General features: G+C 37.9%; 1 protein-coding gene across 1 annotated transcript in view; it reads left to right on the top strand.

The window, feature by feature from the left end:
* Positions 1 to 23,803, top strand: part of WDR7 (WD repeat domain 7) — a 374,300-nt gene that overhangs the window by 66,416 nt on the left and 284,081 nt on the right. The window contains exon 15 of the mRNA XM_060120872.1: positions 6,103 to 6,317. Within this exon, the coding sequence (XP_059976855.1) occupies positions 6,103 to 6,317 (215 nt within the window). The remainder of the gene's footprint in view (positions 1 to 6,102; positions 6,318 to 23,803) is intronic.

Genomic DNA, 23,803 nt, shown 5'->3' with positions numbered 1-23,803 from the left:
ACAAATTCAATAAAGACTTTAAAAATGGTCCACATCAAAAAAGAAAAAAATCTTTAAGATCAACCATTTGATAGCACTGTGATCTATGGCAAGTCTCTCAATTTACTCATCTGTAAAATAAAGATAATAATAGTTGCCATTTTATAGTGTTTCTGGGAGAATAAAATGAGAGAATATTTACCTTGTGTATAGTAGATGTAATGTAAATGTGTATCCATGTATGTTTGCATACTTTAAGTTCGTGTGTATACTTGCATATGTGTATATTTCCTATTATTGTTATTTAACAAATATGCTTGTTACTTTATTGAGCTTGGGGATATGACCTTACTTACAAAGAAATATTTCTGTGAGAATTAGTATTAAAGAAAGTAAGTTATAGTGATGATAGTTATAAAACACTATTTTAAAATACTATACATATTAAATTAGCAATTGATATATTTTAAATACAAGAGTATGGTAAACATGTGTAGGACTTAAAACATTAAATTAATATGATAAAGGAAGAGTATCATTTTCCTGAATTTCTTAGGTGCTTAAATATATGATACTTGACTACTTCAGATACTTCAAATACATCTACAAAGAATATGAACTTCTTTACAAATGAGACCTTACTGGAAGACAAAGTTACTTTTTCAGTAGTTTCCCTAGTAGGAAATGACAAATAACTCCTGACTGTATGTGTACTGGAGGATGTTATTTTTATAACCAGTTTATTATAATTAAGCCCAATACATAATATTGCAATTTAACAATTATCTTCTGACCTTCAGGAGGATTTTGGTAAATGATCAGTCAGTAATGGCATTCTTAAATCAAGATAAAGATAGAGAAGCAGAATAAATTTTGGACTTCAACCATAATAGGAGGTGTACACTCTTTTTCCTTCTTGCTGTTCAGGCTTTAGCTAGTGATATAAAGGTCCCTGAGGAGCCAGTAAGGCACATCCTGAAGGTATTGACATTATTTATTTATTAAATAAATAAAAAATGAAGCAAAATAAATCAGATTTGGCCAAGGTTTGATGTATGAAATGTATTTAAACTCTGAGAAGATACTTTGCCCCTCTACTTAGTGTTTTGGGAATGTATTTTTACAAGTGAAGCCATATTACATTAAAATTACACATGCATTTTGTGCAGTTTTCTGTTTGCCATTTTGAATTATACTGATGTTTCTAGCTTAAAAGCACTTAAAAATGTCTTGACTATGCTTTTATGCAGCATTTTCTTTTAGTTGTTTTTCCCTTCAAATGGGTAGTTTTTATTTTCAGTGTTTATTTCCTAATGACATGAAGTTGAAGCTAGTAATATTAAACTTAATTACAGAGGTAGAGGTCCAGAGTCTTTTGTTCTTTTATTGTACCATCTTAATTATATGCAATAGCGCTAAATAGTGTTGTAGAGGCCATGGAAATTATTATTCTTTCACGTCTCTGGGTAGTTAGAAAATTAGTCAAACAACTAGCAACAAGATTTGGCTGGCTGGACCTCTTGACTCCTATTTAGGAACTTATTAAAGGCGGGTCAGCTGACCTAGATAGTGGCTGCTTCTCCATGGAGTTATGTTCTGTAGGGATCAACTCTCCATTCTTCACATTTGATGTGCCCAGTAAGCATGCAGTGGTGTTCTCACAGGCCTATGACAAAGTCAAAATCTTGTCTATTTGGGAAACAGTGGCATGCTTTAAAGTAATGACTGGTGCTACAAGACGTTCTTCTTATATGACTATTTCCAAGCCTTAACACCATTCTTATCTGCACATTTTTATCATCTTTGCTACATAATAAAAGTGATTCATCATATACCTATTCCTAGAGGGACAGTTATTAGGTGTTCTTGTACAAATGCGAACACCAGTAGTGATTGCCAAATATTATTAGAAAGTAGTGTATGAAGTCTTAACCAATTTACTTTGTTCTGTTATCTTTTTTCTTTTCATTTATTTTCTGTCCCTCCAAGTTTTCTTAAATATTCCTGTTTTTGCAATAACTTCATGAAATATGTGTTTGAATCATTTTTTAAAACTTAGTTATCCGATAAAATATAACAGAGAATATGAACTAATGTATATTTGTCTACTGGCACAACATGTATAAAGCAACATATATAAAGCATGGATATCAAAAAAATTAATTTTGATTTATTTATATTGATGCTTTTGTTACTAAAATAACCAAAGAGAATCAGGAGGTGGTACTTCAGTCCAGTCTTTTTTTATTAATAAAGGGTGTAGTAGCAAGTATTTTCTTCACATATTTGACCTTTTGCCTGCAGGGTTTAATACAATAGAGATTTGATTTTATGTTTCTGTTTCACAGCATATGGCATTACATCATCAACTTTTCTATATCTTCTATGTTTTTGTTTTTCATTCTATTACAATACCATAAGATAGGATAGGCAAAGACACAAAGGATGAAATGGTTAAGAAAAAATTGGTACTTTTCTAAAATCTCAGTAAAACAAAGTAAAATCAGTTTCTTTTTTCCCTTTGGATTCACTTTGAAATTTTGAAGGAAGAGGTTGTTAGAGTGGAAATATGACTATCTTTTCTACTTTCCTCCTCATAAGTCCTCTGTGCAGTTAATTACTAAGTCCTTCCCATTAGGTACTCCTCCCCTCCCTTTTTTCTTTCCAGTGTACTATTCTTATATCGGGCTATATTTTTTCACACCTAGGCTATCTTTATTGGTTTCTCTGTCCTCTATTTCTACCTTCTAATCCATCCTGTACTCTGTTGGCAAATTAATCATAGGAAATAAAACAATAACAATCACACTTGGTTCATGCCACTGTCTTAATGAAAAAAACGTAAGTAATTTTAGTTCACGTAGCCTTTAAGAAAAGGCCCTCCACAGTGTGGTACATTCCTACCTTTGTCTTATCTCTTACTGTTCTTTTACACAGACATGTTACTCTGTGTGAAGAATAGTTCTAATCAAGAATAATTGGGTCACTGTCTACCACTTCTTGTCTTTTGTACCACCCATATTGTTGCTCATGGTTTCCATTCATTTGGAACATTATTTCTATTTGCTTATTTGTTTAAACAGTATATTATCTTTTAAGGAAATTTGAATATAGAAACAAAATTTTACATATTTTCCTCTGTAGTTACCATTTCTGTTGCTCTTCATTGCTTTGTGTAGATCCAGATTTCCATCTGGAATGATTTCCCTTTTGCCTAATATTTAATATTTCTTGTAGTGCATGACTGTGGGTGATTCTTTCAGCTTCTGTATATCTGAAAAATTTTTTATTTCACCATCATTTTGAAGATTTGTTTTTCTGGGTATAGAATTCTAGGTGGATAGTTTTTTGTTTTTTTCCTTTCAATATTCCACTATCTTCTTGCTAGTATTATTTCCAGTAAAAAAAAATCTGCTGTCATCCTTATCTTTGTTCCTCTATATATGCTGTGTCTGTTTTTTTCTGACTTTTAGAAGTTTTTCTCTTTATTATTAGTTTTGAGCTATTTAGTTATAGTTTTCTGCATGTTTCTTGTGCTTAAGGTTTGTTGTACTTCTTGGATCTGTGGGTGTATAGTTCTCAACAAATTTGGAAGCTTTTGGCCATTATTTATTCAAATATGTTTTTGATGTTTGATATCCCCCCTCTTTTCTCTCTTTGGAGACTCCAGTTATATGCCTGTTAGGCTACTTGAAATTGCCCACAACTCTAGGATTATTTTTTCATTTTTAATGTTATTTTTTCTGTGTCTCATTTTATAATTTCTAGTCTATGTTTTCAAGTTTACTGAGCTTTTCTTCTACAATGTCTAATATGCTTTTGTTCCCATTGAGTGTATTTTTCATCTCAGACATTGTAGTTTTCATCTTTGAAAACTACAGGTTTGATTTTGGGTATCTCCCATGTCTCTCTATTCAAATTTTTTGAACATCTGGAGTACAATTATAATAACTTTTAATGGTTTGTCTGCTAATTTAAAAAAAAGATCTGTTTCAGTGGTTTTTATTGATTTTATTTTTCCCCTCATTATAGATTATATTTTCCTGCTTTTCTCCAAAATAGCCTAAAGGTGGCTCTAGGGTGGAAGCAGGGAGATTAGCTTGTATGCTGCTGTCCCTAGGCAATAAACAATGGTGGATTATTACACTAGAGTGATGGCAGTGGAGCTGGTGAAAAGTGGTTGAAGTGTGAGTATATTTTGAAGGTAGAACCAACAGGATTTGCTGATAGTTGGATGAGGAGCATAAAAGAATGAGATGGGCCAAAGATGACTCCAGGGTTTCAATCATGAGAAACTTGAAGGATGCAATTCATTTTAAGATATTGAGAAGCCAGAAGGAGGAGTAGAGTTTGGGAATATCAGGAATTCGATTTTGGATATATTAAGTGGAGTTGAATATTAGATATTCAAGTAGAGATGTTGATTTGTAAATTGTACAGTTGATGCTTGAACAACACAGGTTTGAACTGCCTGGGTGTTTTTTTCTATAGTAAATACCACAATACTACATGATCTGCAGTTGGTTGAATCTGCAGGTATAACTGTGGATACGGTGAGCTGACTATATAGTTACATGGGGATTTTCAACAGCATGGAAGGTTGGTTGCCCCTAATCCTTGTGTTATTCAAGGGACAACTGTATATATGAGTCAACTGTATATATGAGGGTCAACTGTATATACGAGTCTGTAGTTCAAAGGAGGGAAGTCAGAGTGGGTGGTACAAATGTGGGAAATCTTAGCATATAGAAGATATGTAAAGTCATGACACTGGATATATCACCAAGGGAATGTAGGTTGATAATGGTTGGGGCACTCCAAGGTTTAAATGTGCTTCTGTGATGTAAAAAACCAGCAAAGGAGACTAAAATGGACCTGCCAGAAGAAAGAAGAAAATAAAGGATATGGTTGCCTGGAAGCCAAGTGACAAAATGTGTTTCAAGGAGTGGAGAGGAAGATCGAGAGCTGCTGACAGTAAATGATAGTAAAATGAGGACTGAGAACTGGCTATTAGATTTAGCAATGTGGAGAGTAGGTTCTGTGCACATTTGGTGTAAAATCTGATTTGAGTAAGTTCAAAGGAAGATGGGAGGAGAAAAATTTGGAGGTGGTAAAAATAGGCAGCTCTTTAGAGTATGATTATGAAAAATGGGATACATACCTAGTTAGCCCACCTGGGTTAACTGTGTGTGTGTGTGTGTGTGTGTGTGTGTGTGTGTGTGTGTGTGTGTGTGTGTTAAACAGGTGCAATAATTGCATGTTTATAAGCTGATGGGAATGATCTGGTAGATAGGGAAAACTGATGAAGAGAAAGAGGAGAATTGTTGACATGGTGTCTTTGGGCAGACAAGAGAAGGATGGGGTGTAAGCCACAGGTGTGTTAGGTAGGAGCCTGGATAGTTCATTCATAATTATTGAGTAATGTGACTGGAGATATGGTAATGGGAGTTTGTGGAACTTCTTTTTTAATTGCTTCTTTCTCTATGAAATAGGAAACAAAACTTTCATCCAGATGAGGGCAGGAAATGGAATGGTGGGATTGGAAGAGAAAGAAAGTGGAATAATGAACTAGGAGAGTAGGAAAACGAAAGGTCTGTGGAAATGTGGTCACTATTAAGGGCCCACCAAGATCAGTGGTCAGGAAATTCAAGTGGATCTTTTAGTATGTTCATCATTCATGTCCATCTTCATTGTAAGGTGCAGAGTAGGTGGAGAGTTGAATTCAACTAGTGTTGAATTGATTCTATAAGATTGACATATAGTTTTAGAGGAAGGTAAAATTATAGAAATTGCTGTTTGTAATAGACTAATGATGTGGCATGATCAAGGAGACCATCCTGGAAGTGGAAAGAAAGTAGAAAAGCCTGGAGGAAATTGTTGAAATCTTGGCTCTGAACTTGAGTTTATTGGGAAGTTGTGGTAGGGCCTTACGGAAAAGGAAATGATTAAGGTAATGCTACGTGGAAGATCATTAGAGGAAGGAAATAAACAAGAAAATGTTTCTGGGAGGCACTGATAAAACATATTACTACATTTAAAAATGTCCATGCATTTTCCTTTCCTAAAAATTGACTTAGAGTCTTCCAGAGTTGTGTAATGATTGTGAATATATATGTCTTCCAGGTGCACTGGACCGGTGTGTGATGGGGATCACAGCAGTAGAGATACTGAATGCTTGTGATGAAGCAGCTCCCGCTGCTGTTGACTCACTTAGTCACCCAGCAGTCAACTTAAAACAAGCTATGACACGACGCAGTCTTGCTGCTCTTAAAAACATGGCCCATCATAAGCTACAAACTCTTGCGACTAACCTCTTGGCTTCTGAGGCATCTGACAAAGTAAGTTTTGTATGTGGGCTCATGTCCATTCAACTTCATTTAATAATGCAGCTTTGGCACGTCTTAGGGAATCACTTTTGGGAGATGACACGGGTGAAAAATAAGCTTCTGGTTTTTATTTAGGTTTTCCAACACAGTTTTTAAGTATTTCACGTATTTGGCAGTCTGAAAAAGTGACTTGTTCTTACCATTCAAACTGTTTTAAAATGATTCCAACAGACTTAAGTGACTTCAGTTTCTGAAATTAGAGCAAACGTTTTATGTATAATCTGTCTGTCTGACTTTCTGACGGTCTTCCTGTAGAAAGGTTGAGCACGAGCTAATTATCTTCAGGAGGAAAAAGTAACAATTGAGGCATAATTCGGATGTTTCTAATTGTGGCTTATCTTTTATTTTAAAAGTACGTTCTGATTTTATTAAGGTGGGGCCATTTAAAGATTTAAGAAAATATGTGAGAGTAAGTATGGTGAGGTTGCACAAGTGCTGGCATTTTTCTGCAAGACTGAAGCTCAATCACACTTTCCTTACTGACACTTAAAATCAATGCATCTGTTACTTCTTCAGTTAACAGAAGATTTTCCTACTAAAAGAAGAACAGTCAACCCCAATTCGTTAATTGGCTACTTGTGTTTAGTTTTGTAGAGACTAGTCACTATTTTGTTTGTGGTATTTGTGTTCTGTGGTATTATTAGAACTAGTTTGTCTCTGGTAATGGATAAATGAATCCTAGAGACCATCCCAGTATTTTATCTGAATCACTACTAAAATTCCTACTTCCATCTTAGAATTCATTAGAATTATGAATGGGTAACCAAATACCTTTATTTTCATTCTCTCTTCTGATTCCTATTTCTTAGATGATGAGATGTGGAATAAATAACAAAGAGGTTGAAAGGGTCATCTACAAACTTGAAAATTTGCCCATGAATTAGCGAGTGCTAATGACATACGAAATACTATAGGCAGCTCCACTGACCCATACCCTCCAGTAATTGGCAGTAATATTTGATCATTCTGTCTTTCCCCTAAATATTAATGTTCTATTGGCTTTGTTATATTGCATTTTCATAGATTAGAATTGTGAAATCCTTCTGTGATATTTTTTCGTGCTTTCTGTTCCATGCTCTAAAGTTTGAATAGGAATCAGGCTTAAATGCATTTGCCATGCCTATAATTTCTTTGAAGAGGTCATGTGGATGTTCCCTAGGAATTCAGTGTTCATAGCACATTGTCTGATCTATATAATTTTAATATTGAGCAAACTTATAAAACAATACATTCAAGCGCAAGCATGTATGTTTTGTAATTCGCAAATTTATTCTTTTTCTTGTTGGTATCCCCTAGAAGTAAAAATTTGGAAAAATAATTATATAACTAGAAAATTAAAGAAAAATAAGTGGTACAGTAACATTTATGAATGGCTTTTGTAAGTGGTCATGGTCCATTATGTGATTTTTACAATCTTGTTTGTCCCTGTTTTAATAGCACATTTTATAGTGCAATTAGTGATAAAAGCACCAGATATCAGGGACAGTACACTTATGTATTGTAAAATATATTGCTCGTGAACCTCCTCAGTCTTGTAGCAGTGGTAATTGTTGCCTGGCCTACAAGGAAAACAATTATAGGAGGGGAAAAGGCTTAGGAAGCTGAGGCTGCAGGAGGATAATCACTTTATGAAAAATGTATGTTGGCTGGACCATTAGGGATTTCTCTAACTATTTTCTCATGTTGACTTAGAGTCTCCTTCTGAGGGGAATATTTAAAGAGCCATCCTCTGGATGGCTTTCTAACCTCAAGAGAAATGAAGCCCACGCAAAGTTAAAAAAAAAGTAACCAAAGATAACTAAGAGCCTCTCTGTGGTACAGGACTTACTCTAGGGTATTGGATCTGATTTTTTTTCATGGGTCTCTCAACGGAAAGTGAAACCTCTATGGGAATACTCTATATAAAGTATCCTTGTTTCCCTTGTTAGAGTAGTGTTAGCAACTGGACTATTTGGCAACAAATATTTTACATTGTTAATTAGGTTAATTATGCCAGACATATACAGCTTTACAAGCAAAGATAATTTACTGTCCTGTGATTTTTTTTTTTTCTTTCACTGGAAGAGCAAGAAGGTGTTAAGTAGAATTATCCTTTATTATTGCATCTAATCTTTGGAAGGTGTGTGTACTCAAAACCCTGTGTATTCCACTTATGACATGTATCTTATATTTCTCCTTGTATTATAATAACATATATACTTACCTAATTCTCCCTACTGAAATCCAGTCTTCTTTTTTTTTAAACTAATTTTTATTGGAGTATAGTTGATTTACAATGTTGTGTTAGTTTCAGGTGTATAGCAAAGTGAATCATTTATACATATATACACTCTTTTTTTATTTTTTTATTTTTTTGTGGTACGCGGGCCTCTCACTGTTGTGGCCTCTCCTGTTGTAGAGCACAGGCTCCGGACACGCAGGCTCAGCGGCCATGGCTCATGGGCCCAGCCGCTTTGCGGCATGTGGGTTCCTCCCGGACCGGGGCACGAACCCGTGTCCCCTGCATCGGCAAGCAGACTCTCAACCACTGCACCACCAGGGAAGCCCTACACTCTTTTTTTAGATTCTTTTCCCGCATAGGTCATTACAGAGTATTGAGTAGAGTTCCCTGTGCTATATAGTAGGTTCTTATTAGTTATCTATTTTATATATAGTAGTGTATATATGTCAATCCCAATCTCCTAATTTATTCCCCCCCCCGTCCTTTCCTCCTTGGTAACTGTAAGTTTGTTTTATACATCTGTGACTCTATGAAATCCAGTCTTCTTGCAGACAGGAATTATGACTTATTTATCTCATCTCTGTGTTTTCCCCATGACATCTTGTAGCAGCTGTGCAATAAATATTTGTTGAATTGGATCATGTGTAGAAAGTGCTGATAGCCTCTGCTTCAGCCTCTTTGCCCACCTCTTCTTCATTCCTCTCACAGTTGATTGTTCTGACTTGACAGTCAAATCTCTCCCTATTCATGAGACTCTAGATGTGGAGTGTTTATTAGGTACTTTGCCCTCTGTTCAGTTTTGCATTCTCTCCGTTTGGTTTTGGTGGGCAAGTTGGTCCCAGCATAACTCATTCTCCTTCCTTGCCATCTCTGTATTTTCAAACATCCTGAAATTATCTCAACTTCCACCCCCTCCTTTACTCCTGTTTCTTGTGGCTCTAGGCTAGTGTTGCTTAACCCCAGCACTATTGACCTTTTGGGCTGGATAATTTTTTGCTGCGGCGGACTGTCCTTTGTATTGTAGGATGTCAGAGAAGTATTTTTCCTTTACCCACTGCATGCAAATAGCACCCCCTCTCCCCTAAGCATGACAGTCAAAAAGGTTTTTAGACATTGACAAATGCTTGCTGGGGGGCAAAATTGCCTCTGGATTAAAAGCACTGCTTTGGAGAAAAAAAGTTGAGAAATGGTAAAGATCCTACATCCTCTTTTTGTGTCTTTCTTTTCCCCTCCTCAGTTTTCTTCTTTAATGTCTCTCCTCTTCGTGAATGGTGAAGTCAGCCTCAACCCTCATCCCTTCTGCCCACTGTGGCAGAAATAGTTCTTGCATTCTCTCTGGGCTCACACCTTTCGGTTCAGACCTTTCCTAAAACACTTCACTTTGTGTGTGGTATTTTTTTTTTAATTTTTTTTTTGTTTATTTATTTTTGTCTGCGTTGGGTCTTGGCTGCTGCGTGCGGGCTTTTCTCTAGATGCGGCGAGCGGGGGCTACTCTTCCTTGCGGTGCGTGGGCCTCTCATTGTGATGGCTTCTCTTATGGAGCACAGGCTCTACAGCGCAGGCTCAGCAGTTGTGGCACACGGGCTTAGTTGCTCCGCGGCATGTGGGATCTTCCCGGACCAGGGCTCGAACCCATGTCCCCTGCATTGTCAGGCAGATTCTTAACCACTGCGCCACCAGGGAAGCCCTGTGTGTGGTATTTTTTTGTTTGTTTGTTGAGCTTCTTGAGGACAGGAGTTGAGTTTCTCCCCCTTTTATTTCCAGTGCTTAACATAGTATATGGAGCATAGCAAGTACCCAGGAAATGTAGTGTGAAGTTAGTTTGCAAGTGTAGATTGGAGTCATGTGGAATCAACTCGAATGCAAAGCCGAGGACTTAACTCAATGAGTAATGACACGATATTGGGTAGTCTTAAAAGGAGATATTTGTTTGTTTAAGAATGATTTGCCATGTCTGACACTTATATACAGACCACTTTATAAATGTTGACTTGGGAAATGAATTGTGATGTTCCTGGGATGATATAGTGAGAGGTGTGGGAACTGGAAAGGATTAGGCAGTGGAAATGTAGACGAGGGATAACTTGTAAGCTGTTGTTTAGGTTGAATAAATAGGACTTCACAAATGAGCAAGAGAAGATTTGAGACATAACAGGTTGATTTCCAAGATCCAAGCCTAGGTAAAGGGAGAATGGTGGAGCTGTTAACAGAAATAAACAACTCATGGTAGGCTTTGAAGTTGATTGTAACAGGAGACATTTGCCTCTTCTGTGTAGTGTTGAGAGATGGGGTACATGTGGCGGGAGCAAACAACCTCCAAGAAAGGAATGATATGATGCTGGGGTAGAGTAGGGATGGGATTTTATTTCCTAAATGAACACTGTAATGGAGTGCCTGAACTAGACTGCAGCTGACATTTTGGGGTGCCTACTATCATTAGGTTATTCCAGATATGCTGTTCTCCTTAATTCTCATTACAAATAGATGAGTTAGTTATCCTCAGATTTGCAAATGATGAACCTAAAGGACATTTGGTTAGAACAGAGATTGGCAAATGTTTTTCTGTAAAGGTTTAGATAGTAAAAAAAATTAGGCTTTGTAGACCATATTGCTCTGTCACAATGATTCAACTCTGCCATTACAATGGCATTAAAGCAGCTATAGACACTATGTAAATGGACTGGCTCCCAATAAAACTTTATTTATGAAAACAGGCAATGGGCTGGATTTGGCCCCTGGGTCATAGTTTGCTGACCCCTGCATCTGAAGATGGCATTATTAATATCAAGGTTGTGGGTGCAGTTCCCCCATGGAATGGCCTTTGCTTCATTTTTGAAAAGTAGTTCAAAGGAGTGGTTTAGAGCCCAAGTTCTAGTCACAGGCGTATCTGTGTTCCAATTGCATCTCTGTAACTTCCTGCCTGTTGGTGACCTTGGACAAGTAAACTCCAGTGGCCTAGCTTACACATATAATTGAAAACAAATCTTTGTAAAGGAAGTAAAGGTTGACAGTTGATCAGAGCAATGAAATAACATCAAGACTTGGGGAATAAAAAAGAGCGTATGGAGTTAGTAAAGTCATTGGTCATCATTAAGAGCTGTTTGGGTAGAATTAGTTGGGTCAGAAGTCAGGATACAGCGAGCTAGGAATGAGCGTGAGGTGAAGTGGAGGCACAGTGTATGGAAGAAGTTTGCTTTTGGAGAAATAAAAGATTAGTAGCTTCAGTGGCTGCAGGGTTAAGAGCAGAGTTTATGCTTTGGGAGCTCACTGAACACTTTTGTTGGTGGAGGGAGTGATTGGTGGGGCCATGGAAGAGGACATGGTGTTGAGAATAGAGTTGGAAAGTTTACCCTTATTAGAAATTGTTTCTGTTTAATCTGTAATGATGAAAAGAGGGAGGTGAATATAACAAATTATTTTCAGTGGAAGAAGAGAAGAGTAGGCTGTGTAATCTGTTTTAAAAAAAGGAAGTGGTTATAATCCCTTGAAGGTAGAGTCATCTTCTTCTTTTCTTTTAATCCCTCATTAAACTCAGAATAAGTAGTATATTGGATTAGAAGTTTGAGGACTTGTAAGATATAAATAACTAGGAGATCATAGCTGGCATATCATGGCATTTGAGGAATGCATAAATGAATATGTCAAGAAGAATGTCTGGGCATATCAGGTGATCTTTTTGACAAGTTTTTCTACAGAGTATTTGCCAGACACTGGTTCTTGGTGAGCAGATCTTGGTGGACGCCTTGGGCCAATGGGATTTTAATAGTAAAGCTAGAAAGCCCTTGCAGCCATGGAATTCATTTTTTAGGCCTACTGTGTGTAATTTTTTATTGGGCCGGGTTACATCTTGGGCATTGTTGTATCAATAAGAATCACCCTATTTATATTGAAAAATGATGAGGTTGAAGAAATTGAAAATTGACCAGGATGATTTAGCTTTTACCTTCCATTTCTCTCTCTGTCGTCTAATTAGTCAAAACCCTGAAAAAAATGAATGGACTGTATATGCAAAGGTCAGTAACTTTGTATTCTGTGTAACTAGGCAAGAGAATGGAATTTACAAGTCAAATATAACCTGCTGAGAACATACTCTGTGTTTTTTGCTTGCAGAATTCACTCTGTTAAAAAAAAAATTGTACTGATTGAACTGACTTTATGATTCACTGTGAAAAGGGCACTTACAAGGTACAGACAGAGACAAGCCAAATGACGTTATGTACAGGGTACCAGGCCTTGTCTGGTGAACTGTTTTCAGCCTTAGAAAAATTCTTATGATAAGCCTGACCTTTGAAGTATCAATTAAACTTGCTTAACATTCTGCTCCAAAAGTTTAATGAATATTTTAAAAGAAAATATGAATATGTTAATGGTATATTTATTATATACTTTGAAGTATATATGAGTTCAGTTTTGGATTCTTCTAAATGGTTATTAAGACAAAAATTTTATATTACACTAATTGTTGTCTAATTGTTAATAAAATTAAGGAGACTTAGCTAAGCTGCCAGGCCTTAAGAAAACAAAGGAGTGAATGTCTCTGTAGGAGGAGAATAAACGTTTATTAAATGCCTTTGTGACCAGGGATTCCCTTTGATGGAGGATAATAATTAGAAACTGAATCCAGATGCTGTGTGCACTCGTTGCTCCTGGGATGACATTGCATCTGGGCCCTTTCAGTAGATAGAGCTAGGTAGTATTAGGTGAATACATGAATACACACTTACACAAACATGTACGTCTTTAAGTGTCTATCTTCCTAAATATATTAAATACCTTGGGTTAGCACCATTACCTCCAGTTCCAACCAAACACCACAGTGTTGGCTGTAGCCTCCCCTCCTGGCTTGTTGTAACACTCTTCTTCACCTGTGAGAAACCTCTCCCAGTATTTTCAGTGTATTTATTTGCTCGGTTCCCCCTTTGTGTAAACAATTTCCCCTTCACCCCAAATCTCTTTTTAGGTGTGCCCACCAAAAGCTTGCCTCCCACAAAGGAAAAGAAGTTTCATTTCTTCTTGCTAACATTTTCTTTCTTTCCACCTTCTGCTTCTCTTAGGCATTATGAACTGTATTCATTCATTTTTGTGTTTCTTTCCATTGAAGCTTCTTTGCTAAAGTGATGTTTTCTTTTTTATTTTTAATTCTTTTTTTTAACATCTTTATTGGAGTATAATTGCTTTACAATGGTGTGTTAGTTTCTGCTTTATAGTAGAGTGAATCAGTTATACATATACATATGTCCCCATACTTCTTCCCTCTTGCATCTCCCTCCCTCCCACCCTCCCTTCCCCCCACCAAGGTGGTCACAAAGCACCGAGCTGATCTCCCTGTGCTATGTGGCTGCTTCCCCCTAGCTATCTATTTTACGTTTGGTAGTGTATATATGTCCATGCCACTCCCTCACTTTGTCCCAGCTTACCCTTGCCCCTCGCAGTATCCTCAAGTCCATTCTCTAGTAGGTCTGCATCTTTATTCCCATCTTGCCCCTAGGTTTTTCATGACCAGTTTTTGGTTTTGTATTTTTTTTTACATTCCATATATATGTGTTAGCATATGGTATTTGTTTTTCTCTTTCTGACTTACTTTACTCTGTATGACAGTCTCTAGGTGCATCCACCTCACTACAAATAACTCAGTTTCGTTCCGTTTTATGGCTGAGTAATATTCCATTGTATATATGTGCCACAGCTTCTTTATCCATTCATCTGTTGATGGACACTTAGGTTGTTTCTATCTCCTGGCTATTGTAAACAGAGCTGCAATGAACATTTTGGTACATGACTCTTTTTGAATTATGGTTTTCTCAGGGTATATGCCCAGTAGTGGGATTGCTGGGTCATATGGTAGTTCTATTTGTAGTTTTTTAAGGAACATCCATACTGTTCTCCATAGTGGCTGTATCAATTTACATTCCCACCAACAGTGCAAGAGGGTTCCCTTTTCTCCACACCCTCTCCAGCATTTATTGTTTGTAGATTTTTTGATGATGGCCATTCTGAGCGGTGTGAGATGATATCTCATTGTAGTTTTGATTTGCATTTCTCTAATGATTAATGATATTGAGCATTCTTTCATGTGCTTGTTGGGAATCTGTATATCTTCTTTGGAGAAATGTCTATGTAGGTCTTCTGGCCATTTTTGGATTGGGTTGTTTGTTTTTTTGTTATTGAGCTGCATGAGCTGCTTGTATATTTTGGAGATTAATCCTTTGTCACTTGCTTCATTTGCAAATATTTTCTCCCATTCTGAGGGTTGTCTTTTGGTCTTGTTTATGGTTTACTTTGCTGTGCAGAAGCTTTTAAGTTTCATTATATCCCATTTGTTTATTTTTGTTTTTATTTCCATTTCTCTAGGAGGTGGGTCAAAAGGATCTTGCTGTGATTTATGTCATAGAGTGTTCTGCCTATGTTTTCCTCTAAGAGTTTGATGGTGTCTGGCCTTACATTTAGGTCTTTAATCCATTTTGAGTTTATTTTTGTGTATGGTGTTAGGCAGTGTTCTAATTTCATTCTTTTACATGTAGCTGTCCAGTTTTCCCAGCACCACTTTTTGAAAAGGCTGTCTTTTCTCCACTGTATATTCTTGCCTCCTTTATCAAAGATAAGGTGACTATATGTGGGTGGGTTTATCTCTGGGCTTTCTATCCTGTTCCATTGATCTATACTTCTGTTTCTGTGCCAGTACCATACTGTCTTGATTACTGTAGCTTTGTAGTATAGTCTGAAGTCAGGGAGCCTGATTCCTCCAGCTCCGTTTTTCTTTCTCAAGATTGCTTTGGCTGTTCGGGGTCTTTTGTGTTTCCATACAAATTGAGAAATTTTCTCTTGTAATTCTGTGAAAAATGCCAGTGGTAGTTTGATAGGGATTGCATTGAATCTGTAGATTGCTTTGGGTAATAGAGTCATTTTCACAATGTTGATTCCTCCAATCCAAGAACATGGTATATCTCTCCATCTATTTGTATCATCTTTAATTTCTTTCATCAGTGTCTTATAATTTTCTGCATACAGGTCTTTTGTCTCCTTAGGTAGGTTTATTCCTAGATATTTTATTCTTTTTGTTGCAATGGTGAATGGGAGTGCTTTCTTAATTTCACTTTCAGATTTTTCATCATTAGTGTATAGGAATGCAAGAGATTTCTGTGCATTCATTTTGTATCCTGATGCTTTACCAAATTCATTGATTAGGTCTAGTAGTTTTCTGGTAGGATCTTTAGGATTCTCTATGTATAGTATCATGTCATCTGCAAACAGTGACAGCTTTACTTATTCTTTTCCAATTTGGATTCCTTTTATTTCTTTACTTCTCTGATTGCTGTGGCTGAAACTTCCAAAGCTATGTTGAATAAGAGTGGTGAGAGTGGGCAACCTTGTCTTGTTCCTGATCTTAGTGGAAATGCTTTCAGTTTTTCACGATTGAGGATGATGTTAGCTGTGGGTTTGTCATATGTGGCCTTTATTATGTTGAGGAAAGTTCCCTCTATGCCTCCTTTCTGGAGAGTTTTTATCATGAATGGGTGTTGAATTTTGTCGAAGGCTTTCTCTGCATCTATTGAGATGATCATCTGATTTTTCTCCTTCAGTTTGTTAATATGCTGTATCACGTTGATTGATTTGCGTATATTGAAGAAGCCTTGCATTCCTGGGATAAACCCCACTTGATCATAGTGTATGATCCTTTTAATATGCTGTTGGATTCTGTTTGCTAGTACTTTGTTGAGGATTTTTGCATCTATGTTCATGAGTGATATTGGCCAGTAGTTTTCTTTCTTTGTGACATCTTTGTCTGGTTTTGGTATCAGAGTGATGGTGGCCTTGTAGAATGAGTTTGAGAGTGTTCCTCCCTTTGCTATATTTTGGAGGAGTTTGAGAAGGATAGGTGTTTGCTCTTCTCTAAATGTTTGATAGAATTCGCCTGTGAAGCATCTGGTCCTGAGCTTTTGTTTGTTGGAAAATTTTTAATCACACTTTCAATATCAGTGCTTGTGATTGGTCTGTTCATATTTTCTGTTTCCTCCTGGTTCAGTCTCAGAAGGTTGTGCCTTTCTAAGAATTTGTCCGTTTCTTCCAAGTTGTCCATTTTATTGGCATATAGTTGCTCGTAGTAATCTCTCATGATCCTTTGTATTTCTGCAGTGTCAGTAGTTACTTCTCCTTTTTCATTTCTAATTTTATTGATTTGAGTCTTCTCCCTTTTTTTCTTGATGAGTCTGGCTAATGGTTTATCCATTTTGTTTATCTTCTCAAAGAACCAGCTTTTAGTTTTATTGATCTTTGCTATTGTTTCCTTCATTTCTTTTTCATTTATTTCTGATATGATCTTTATGATTTCTTTCCTTCTGCTACCTTTGGGGTATTTTGTTCTTCTTTCTCTAATTGCTTTAGGTGTAAGGTTAGGTTGTTTATTTGAGATGTTTCTTGTTTCTTAAGTTAGGATTGTATTGCTATAAAGTTCCCTCTTAGAACTGCTTTTGCTGCATCCCATAGGTTTTGGGCTGTTGTGTTTTCATTGTCATTTGTTTCTAGGTATTTTTTGATTTCCTCTTTGATTTCTTCAGTGATCTCTTGTTTATTCAGTAGTATAATGTTTAGCCTCCATATGTTTGTATTTCTTACAGAGTTTTTCCTGTAATTGATATCTAGTCTCATAGCGTTGTGGTTGGGAAAGATACTTGATACGATTTCAATTTTCTTAAATTTACCAAGGCTTGATTTGTGACCCAAGATATGATATATCCTGGAGGATGTTCCATGAGCGCTTGAGAAAAATGTATATTCTTTTGTTTTGGATGGAATGTCCTATAAATATCTATTAAGTCCATCTTGTTTAATGTATCATTTAAAGCTTGTGTTTTCTTATTTATTTTCATTTTGAATGATCTGTCCATTGGTGAAACTGGGATGTTAAAGTCCCCTACTATGATTGTGTTACTGTCGATTTCCCCTTTTATGGCTGTTAGCATTTGCCTTATGTATTGAGGTGCTCCTATGTTGGGTGCATAAATATTTACAATTTTTATATCTTCTTCTTGGATCGATCCCTTGATCATTATGTACTGTCCTTCTTTGTCTCTTTTAATAGTCTTTGTTTTAAAATCTATTTTGTGTGATACGAGAATTGCTACTCCAGGTTTCTTTTGATTTCCATTTGCATGGAATATCTTTTTCCATCCCCTCACTTTCGGTCTGTATGTGTCCCTAGGTTTGAAATGGGTCTCTTGTAGACAGCATATATATGGGTCTTGTTTTTGTATCCATTCAGCCAATCTGTGTCTTTTGGTTGGAGCATTTAATCCATTTACATTTAAGGTAATTATTGATATGTATGTTCCTATTACCATTTTCTTAATTGTTTTGGGTTTACTCTTGTAGGTCTTTTCCTTCTCTTGTGTTTCCTGCCTAGAGAAGTTCCTTTAGCATTTGTTGTAGAAGTGGTTTGGTGGTGCTGAATTCTCTTAGCTTTTGCTTGTCTGTAAAGGTTTTAATTTCTCCATCAAATCTGAATGAGATCCTTGCTGGGTAGAGTAATTTGGGCTGTAGGTTTTTCTCCTTCATCACTTTAAATATGTCTTGCCACTCCCTTCTGGCTTTCAGAGTTTCTGCTGAAAGATCAGCTGTTAACCGTATGGGGATTTCCTTATGTGTTATTTGTTGTTTTTCCCTTGCTGCTTTTAATATTTGTTCTTTGTATTTAATTTTTGATAGTTTGATTAATATGTGTCTTGGCGTGTTTCTCCCCTGATTTATCCTGTATGGGACTCTCTCTGCTTCCTGGACTTGATTAACTATATCCTTTCCCATATTAGGGAAGTATTCAACTATAATCTCTTCAAATATTTCCTCAGTACCTTTCTTTTCCTCTTCTTCTGGGACCCCTATAATTTGAAGTTGGTGTGTTTAATGTTGTCCCAGAGGTCTCTGAGGCTGTCCTCAATTGTTTTCATTCTTTTTTCTTTATTCTGCTCTGCGGTAGTTATTTCCGGTATTTTATCTTCCAGGTCACTTATCCGTTCTTCTGCCTCAGTTATTCTGCTATTGATCCCTTCTAAAGAATTTTTAATTTCATTCATTGTGTTGTTCATCACTGTTTGTTTGTTCTTTAGTTCTTCTAGGTCCTTGTTGAACGTTTCTTGTATTTTCTCCTTTCTATTTCCAAGATTTTGGATCATCTTTACTATCATTATTCTGAATTATTTTTTGGGTAGACTGCCTATTTCCTCTTAATTTGTTAGATCTGGTGGGTTTTTACCTTGCTCCTTCATCTGCTGTGTGTTTCTCTGTCTTCTCATTTTGTTTAACTTACTGTGTTTGGGATCTCCTTTTCGCAGGCTGCAGGTTCGTAGTTCCCGTTGTTTTTGGTGTCTGTCCCCAGTGGTTAAGGTTGGTTCAGTGGGTTGTGTAGGCTTCCTGGTGGAGGGGTCTAGTGCCTGTGTTGTGGTGGATGAGGGTGGATCTTGTCTTTCTGGTGGGCAGGTCCACATCTGGTGGTGTGTTTTGAGGGTGTCTGTGGCCTTATTATGCTTTTAGGCAGCCTCTCTGCTAATGGATGGGGTTGTGTTCCTGTCTTGCTAGTTGTTTGGCATAGGGTGTCCTGCACTGTAGTTTGCTGGTCGTTGAGTGGAGCTGGGTCTTGGCATTGAGATGGAAATCTCTGGGAGATTTTCATCGTTTGATATTACGTGGAGCTGGGAGGTCTCTTGTGGACCAGTGTCCTGAACTTCGCTCTCCCACCTCAGAGGCACAGCCCTGACACCTGGCTGCAGCACCAAGAGCCCGTCTTCCACACAGCTCAGAATAAAAGGGAGAAGAAAAGAAAGAAGGAAAGAAGAAGATAAAATAAAATATAGTAAAATAAAATAAAGTTATTAAAATAAAAAATAATTATTAAGAAACAAATTTTTTTAAGTAATAAAAAAAATCAAAAAGAAACAGACAGACAGAACCCTAGGACAAATGGTAAAAGCAAAGGTATACAGACAATATCACACAGAGAAGCATACACATACACACTCACAAAAAGAGAAAAAGGGAAAAAAAAAATATATATGTCATTGCTCCCAAAGTCCACCTCCACAATTTGAGATGATTCGTTGTCTCTTCAGGTATTCCACAGATGCAGGGTACATCATGTTGATTGTGGAGATTTAATCCGCTGCTTCTGAGGCTGCTGGGAGATATTTCCCTTTCTCTTCTTTGTTTACACAACCCCCCGGGGTTCAGCTTTGGATTTGGCCCCGCCTCTGCGTGTAGGTCGCCTGAAGGCGTCTGTTCTTTGCTCAGACAGGACGGCGTTAAGGAAGCAGCTGATGCGGGGGGCTCTGGCTCACTCAGGCCGGGGGGAGGGAGGGGTATGGATGTGGGGCAAGCCTGCGGCGGCAGAGGCCACAGTGACGTTTCACCAGCTTGAGGCGTGCCGTGCGTTGTCCCTGGGTCACGGGACCCTGGCAGTGGCGGGCTGCACAGGTTCCTGGGAGGGGAGGTGTGGAGAGTGACCTGTGCTCGCACACAGGCTTCTTGGTGGCGGCAGCAGCAGCCTTAGCGTCTCATGCCCGTCTCTGGGGTCCGCGCTCTTAGCCGCGGTTCGCGCCCGTCTCTGGAGCTCCTTTAAGCTGCACTGTGAATCCCCTCTCCTCGCGCACCCCGAAACAATGGTCTCTTGCCTTTTAGGCAGGTCCAGACCTTTTCCCAGACTCTCTCCCGGCTAGCCGTGGCACACTAACCCCTTCAGGCTGTGTTCACGCAGCCATCCCCAGTCCTCTCCCTGCGATCCGACCGAAGCCCGAGCCTCAGCTCTCAGCCCCCGCCCACCCCGGCAGGTGAGCAGACAAGCCTCTCGGACTGCTGAGTGCTGGTCGGCACCGATCTCACCGCTTTGCCCTCCGCACCCCTGTTGCTGCGCTCTCCTCCACGGCTCCGAAGCTCCCCCCTCCACCACCTGCAGTCTCCACCAGTGAAGGGGCTTCCTAGTGTGTGGAAACCTTTCCTCCTTCACAGCTCCTTCCCCGAGGTGCAGGTCTCGTCCCTATTCTTTTGTCTCTGTTTTTTCTTCTTTCTTTTGCCCTACCCAGGCCCGTGGGGAGTTTCTTGCCTTTTGGGAGGTCTGAGGTCTTCTGCCAGCGTTCAGTAGGTGTTCTATAGGAGCTGTCCCACATGTAGATGTATTTCTGATGTATTTGTGGGGAGGAAGGTGATCTCCGCGTCTTACTCTTCCGCCATCTTGAAGCTCCTCCTCTTTAATTCTTTCTTGAGTTCAGTCATTTCATTTCTGATTTTTCTAATTCTCATTGTATTGTCTTTCATGTTGAGTATCATTTTTAAAATGTTCTTTAGCTTGTTTTGAAATAGTACATTCATTTCGATCTGCTGCTTCAACATGTCTGTTTTTTTTCTGGTTCGTGTTCTGTCTCTCTTTTTTTAATAGAGGCCCGATTTTTATTTAAGATCTGACATGCAGGATCTTAGTTCCCCAACCAGGGATCGATCCCATACCCCGTGCAGTAGAAGTGCAGAGTCGTAACCACTGGACCTCTAGGGAATCCCCGTTCTTATTCTCTTTTTACTTGCAATAATTTTGACCTCAGTACTTTTTGTTGCTCACTTTGTGAAATGATTTTTCCTGGATTTTTTTAATGATTAATTCAGAGAGCTTTTCTGACTTCACAGAACTCCTTCTGTTGTTTCACGTGGTTCAATAATATGGTGACTTGCTTTCTGATAGTTTCTGGCACTGTTCCTATCCTTCCTTTTTTATTTATTTATTTTTGTTTTTTAAATTACCTGTCAATTTTGACTGCATTCTTAGTAGTTCCTCCTTATTGCGGGATCTCTTCCTAGAAGGGAGTGGATACATCAGTGTGGTAAGGGCCCTGGGAATCTGCTGTGCCAGCCCCCTCCGAGCTCACAACTGCAGGCCCTTGTGTTCACTTGCTGTTGAGGTAGGTAAGCTCCTCCCGGGTTCAGCTGCTGTTTTCAGGTTTAATTTTTGGTTACGTATCTGTTGGCTGTTCTAGAGTTTTCCTGTCAGAGCTGTCAGATACATTTCCTGCTTCTCCTTCCTCCTTACTACAGGGATGCCTGATACCAGGTGGATTTTGTAGCTGTTGGTGGGTTTTCCCATCCACTTGAATTTTGGGATTTGTGGGTATACTTCATCACTTAATTTTGTTGAAACTGTTCTCAGTGGGTTTTGGTTATGCTGCCTAGTTGCTCTGTCTCTTTTTATGAGGGGGTTTGGGAAAATCCGGTAACTATGCTGGCGTTGTTGCTATGAGCTTCCCTTTGGGTCTCTATAGTCTCAATGTTCAGTGTAGAATTCAGTGAAATGAATTAGTTAAGGAGAAATATTAAACATTCATTTAAAAATCATTCATTTAAAAATCTTACTTACAAGTAAGCATGTTTACAAACATGCTTCATTTGCCCTAGATGAAGCATGTTTGTAAATATCTATCGTTTTTCTGGATTACACTGGTAAGATACCAGTGTGGGTTTGAACTGAAAGGAAGCGTACTTTATTTATGCAAGAAGATCCTTAGCCTCTTGGCGGGTGACAGTTGCCCTGAGTCCATCAGCCTGGATTGAACTTCTCCTCCTGTGCTGCCGCAATCTCATCACATGGTGGTTAGTGAGACTGACTTTTAAGGTCTACAATGAGCAGTCAGTGACTTTGTTTTGCCATTACTTCCCTCTCTGTTGTTTGTCATTTGGAACTTTAAAAGTTCTAGAATGAAAATTTTAGAATTTAACATGAAGCTTTGGTAAGGAGATTCCTTAAGGAATGAGCTTAAGAAAAGTTTTTTGGAACCACAAATGTAAAATTAAAAGATTTAAAGTAATTAAGGAGGCACAGGTATATAGGGCAAGTAATAGGGTTAATTTCTGGATGTACATTATTGCATTAGTTGCTGTTATCACAGACACAAGCAAACACAGGGCAGTCCATGAAGTCCTGTTGGCCTGCCTCTCCACCCCCTCCCTCTTTTCCTCTCTTTCTCCATCTTTCCCTCCCTTCCACAGGCTATTCATTATATTAAATTAATCATTCATCCTTATCTCTGTAAAAATGGTTCACATTCCTCTAATGTCTTTATGTCCTAATTCTGTTTTTCTTTCTTCATATTTGCCTCACTTTCACAGTACTCTCACATGCACAGGAAAGTACAGTGTATGTAAGTTGTAAGTACACGTGCTCCTTGGTGTGTGTGTGTGTGTGTGTGTGTGTGTGCGTGCGTGTGTGCGCATTCACCAGGCACGGATATTTCATAGAGTTTGGGATGAATGCTTTGAAGATTTCCAACTCAGGTTGATTTTCTACCAACTTTTTCTCCAGTTTGGGGGAAATGAGTGTTAGGTTACTGTGAATATAATACGACGTATTCCATTAAGGAATGAAACTAAACTCTCAAAACTAACTACATATTTAGTTCATATTTACTAAATTTTTTGGTGACTACAGGGTTTTTATTTAGCTCTCTTTCCTTTTTAAGGATTCTTGAATTAGAAACAACTGGATTTATGGTGATCATTGTATAACACCATCAAATAATGACACATACAAGGGAACTTGCCTTCCTGAAACTTAACCAGCCCCGTGGCTCTAGTGCCTTATTGGCCCTGTGCCTTGCGCACAATAGGTGTTCAACGGATTTATAAATGGAATTCATAGTTCATATTAAATATAATTCATCATATTATTCTGAACCAAGAAAAGGCCATCTTGTTCTGTGATGGTTTTAAATTCTGAACAGTTTTGTTTTTCCTTGGAATGTGAGAAACAGCAAAGGAGAAATTTCCTTCACCATCATTTCCCCATCATTTCACTATCTCACATAATAAATCCAATGGCAGACTGCTGAGAAAATAGGAACACTAGCTAGATCAAACCCTATGACCTCGACAGCCAGAACTTTCTAGCCCTTGTGTGTGGTACTTTATATCTAACTCTTATTTGGGAACCTAAAGGTATTTTGAAGTAATTTGATAGAAGTGTAAAGATTTGTGACTAAAAATTAATATGTTAGTACTTCTGGTAAGAAATAATTTCTTCTAATGTGCTTGAAAAATCTGCTCTTTATTGGACCATATAAAAGATTTTCATACTTCCTGACTTTTATAGCCTCTGTTAGAAAATAATTGAATCAGTCTAGTTCAGTAAACATTTATTGACGCTTAGGTGCTGTGTTAGGCCCTTGAGAGTCCAAATGAATAAGACATGATATTT

Source organism: Lagenorhynchus albirostris, chromosome 14 (assembly GCF_949774975.1).
Source record: "Lagenorhynchus albirostris chromosome 14, mLagAlb1.1, whole genome shotgun sequence".
NCBI classification, from domain to species: Eukaryota; Metazoa; Chordata; class Mammalia; order Artiodactyla; family Delphinidae; genus Lagenorhynchus; species Lagenorhynchus albirostris.
This window is presented reverse-complemented; position numbering and strand designations above follow the sequence as displayed.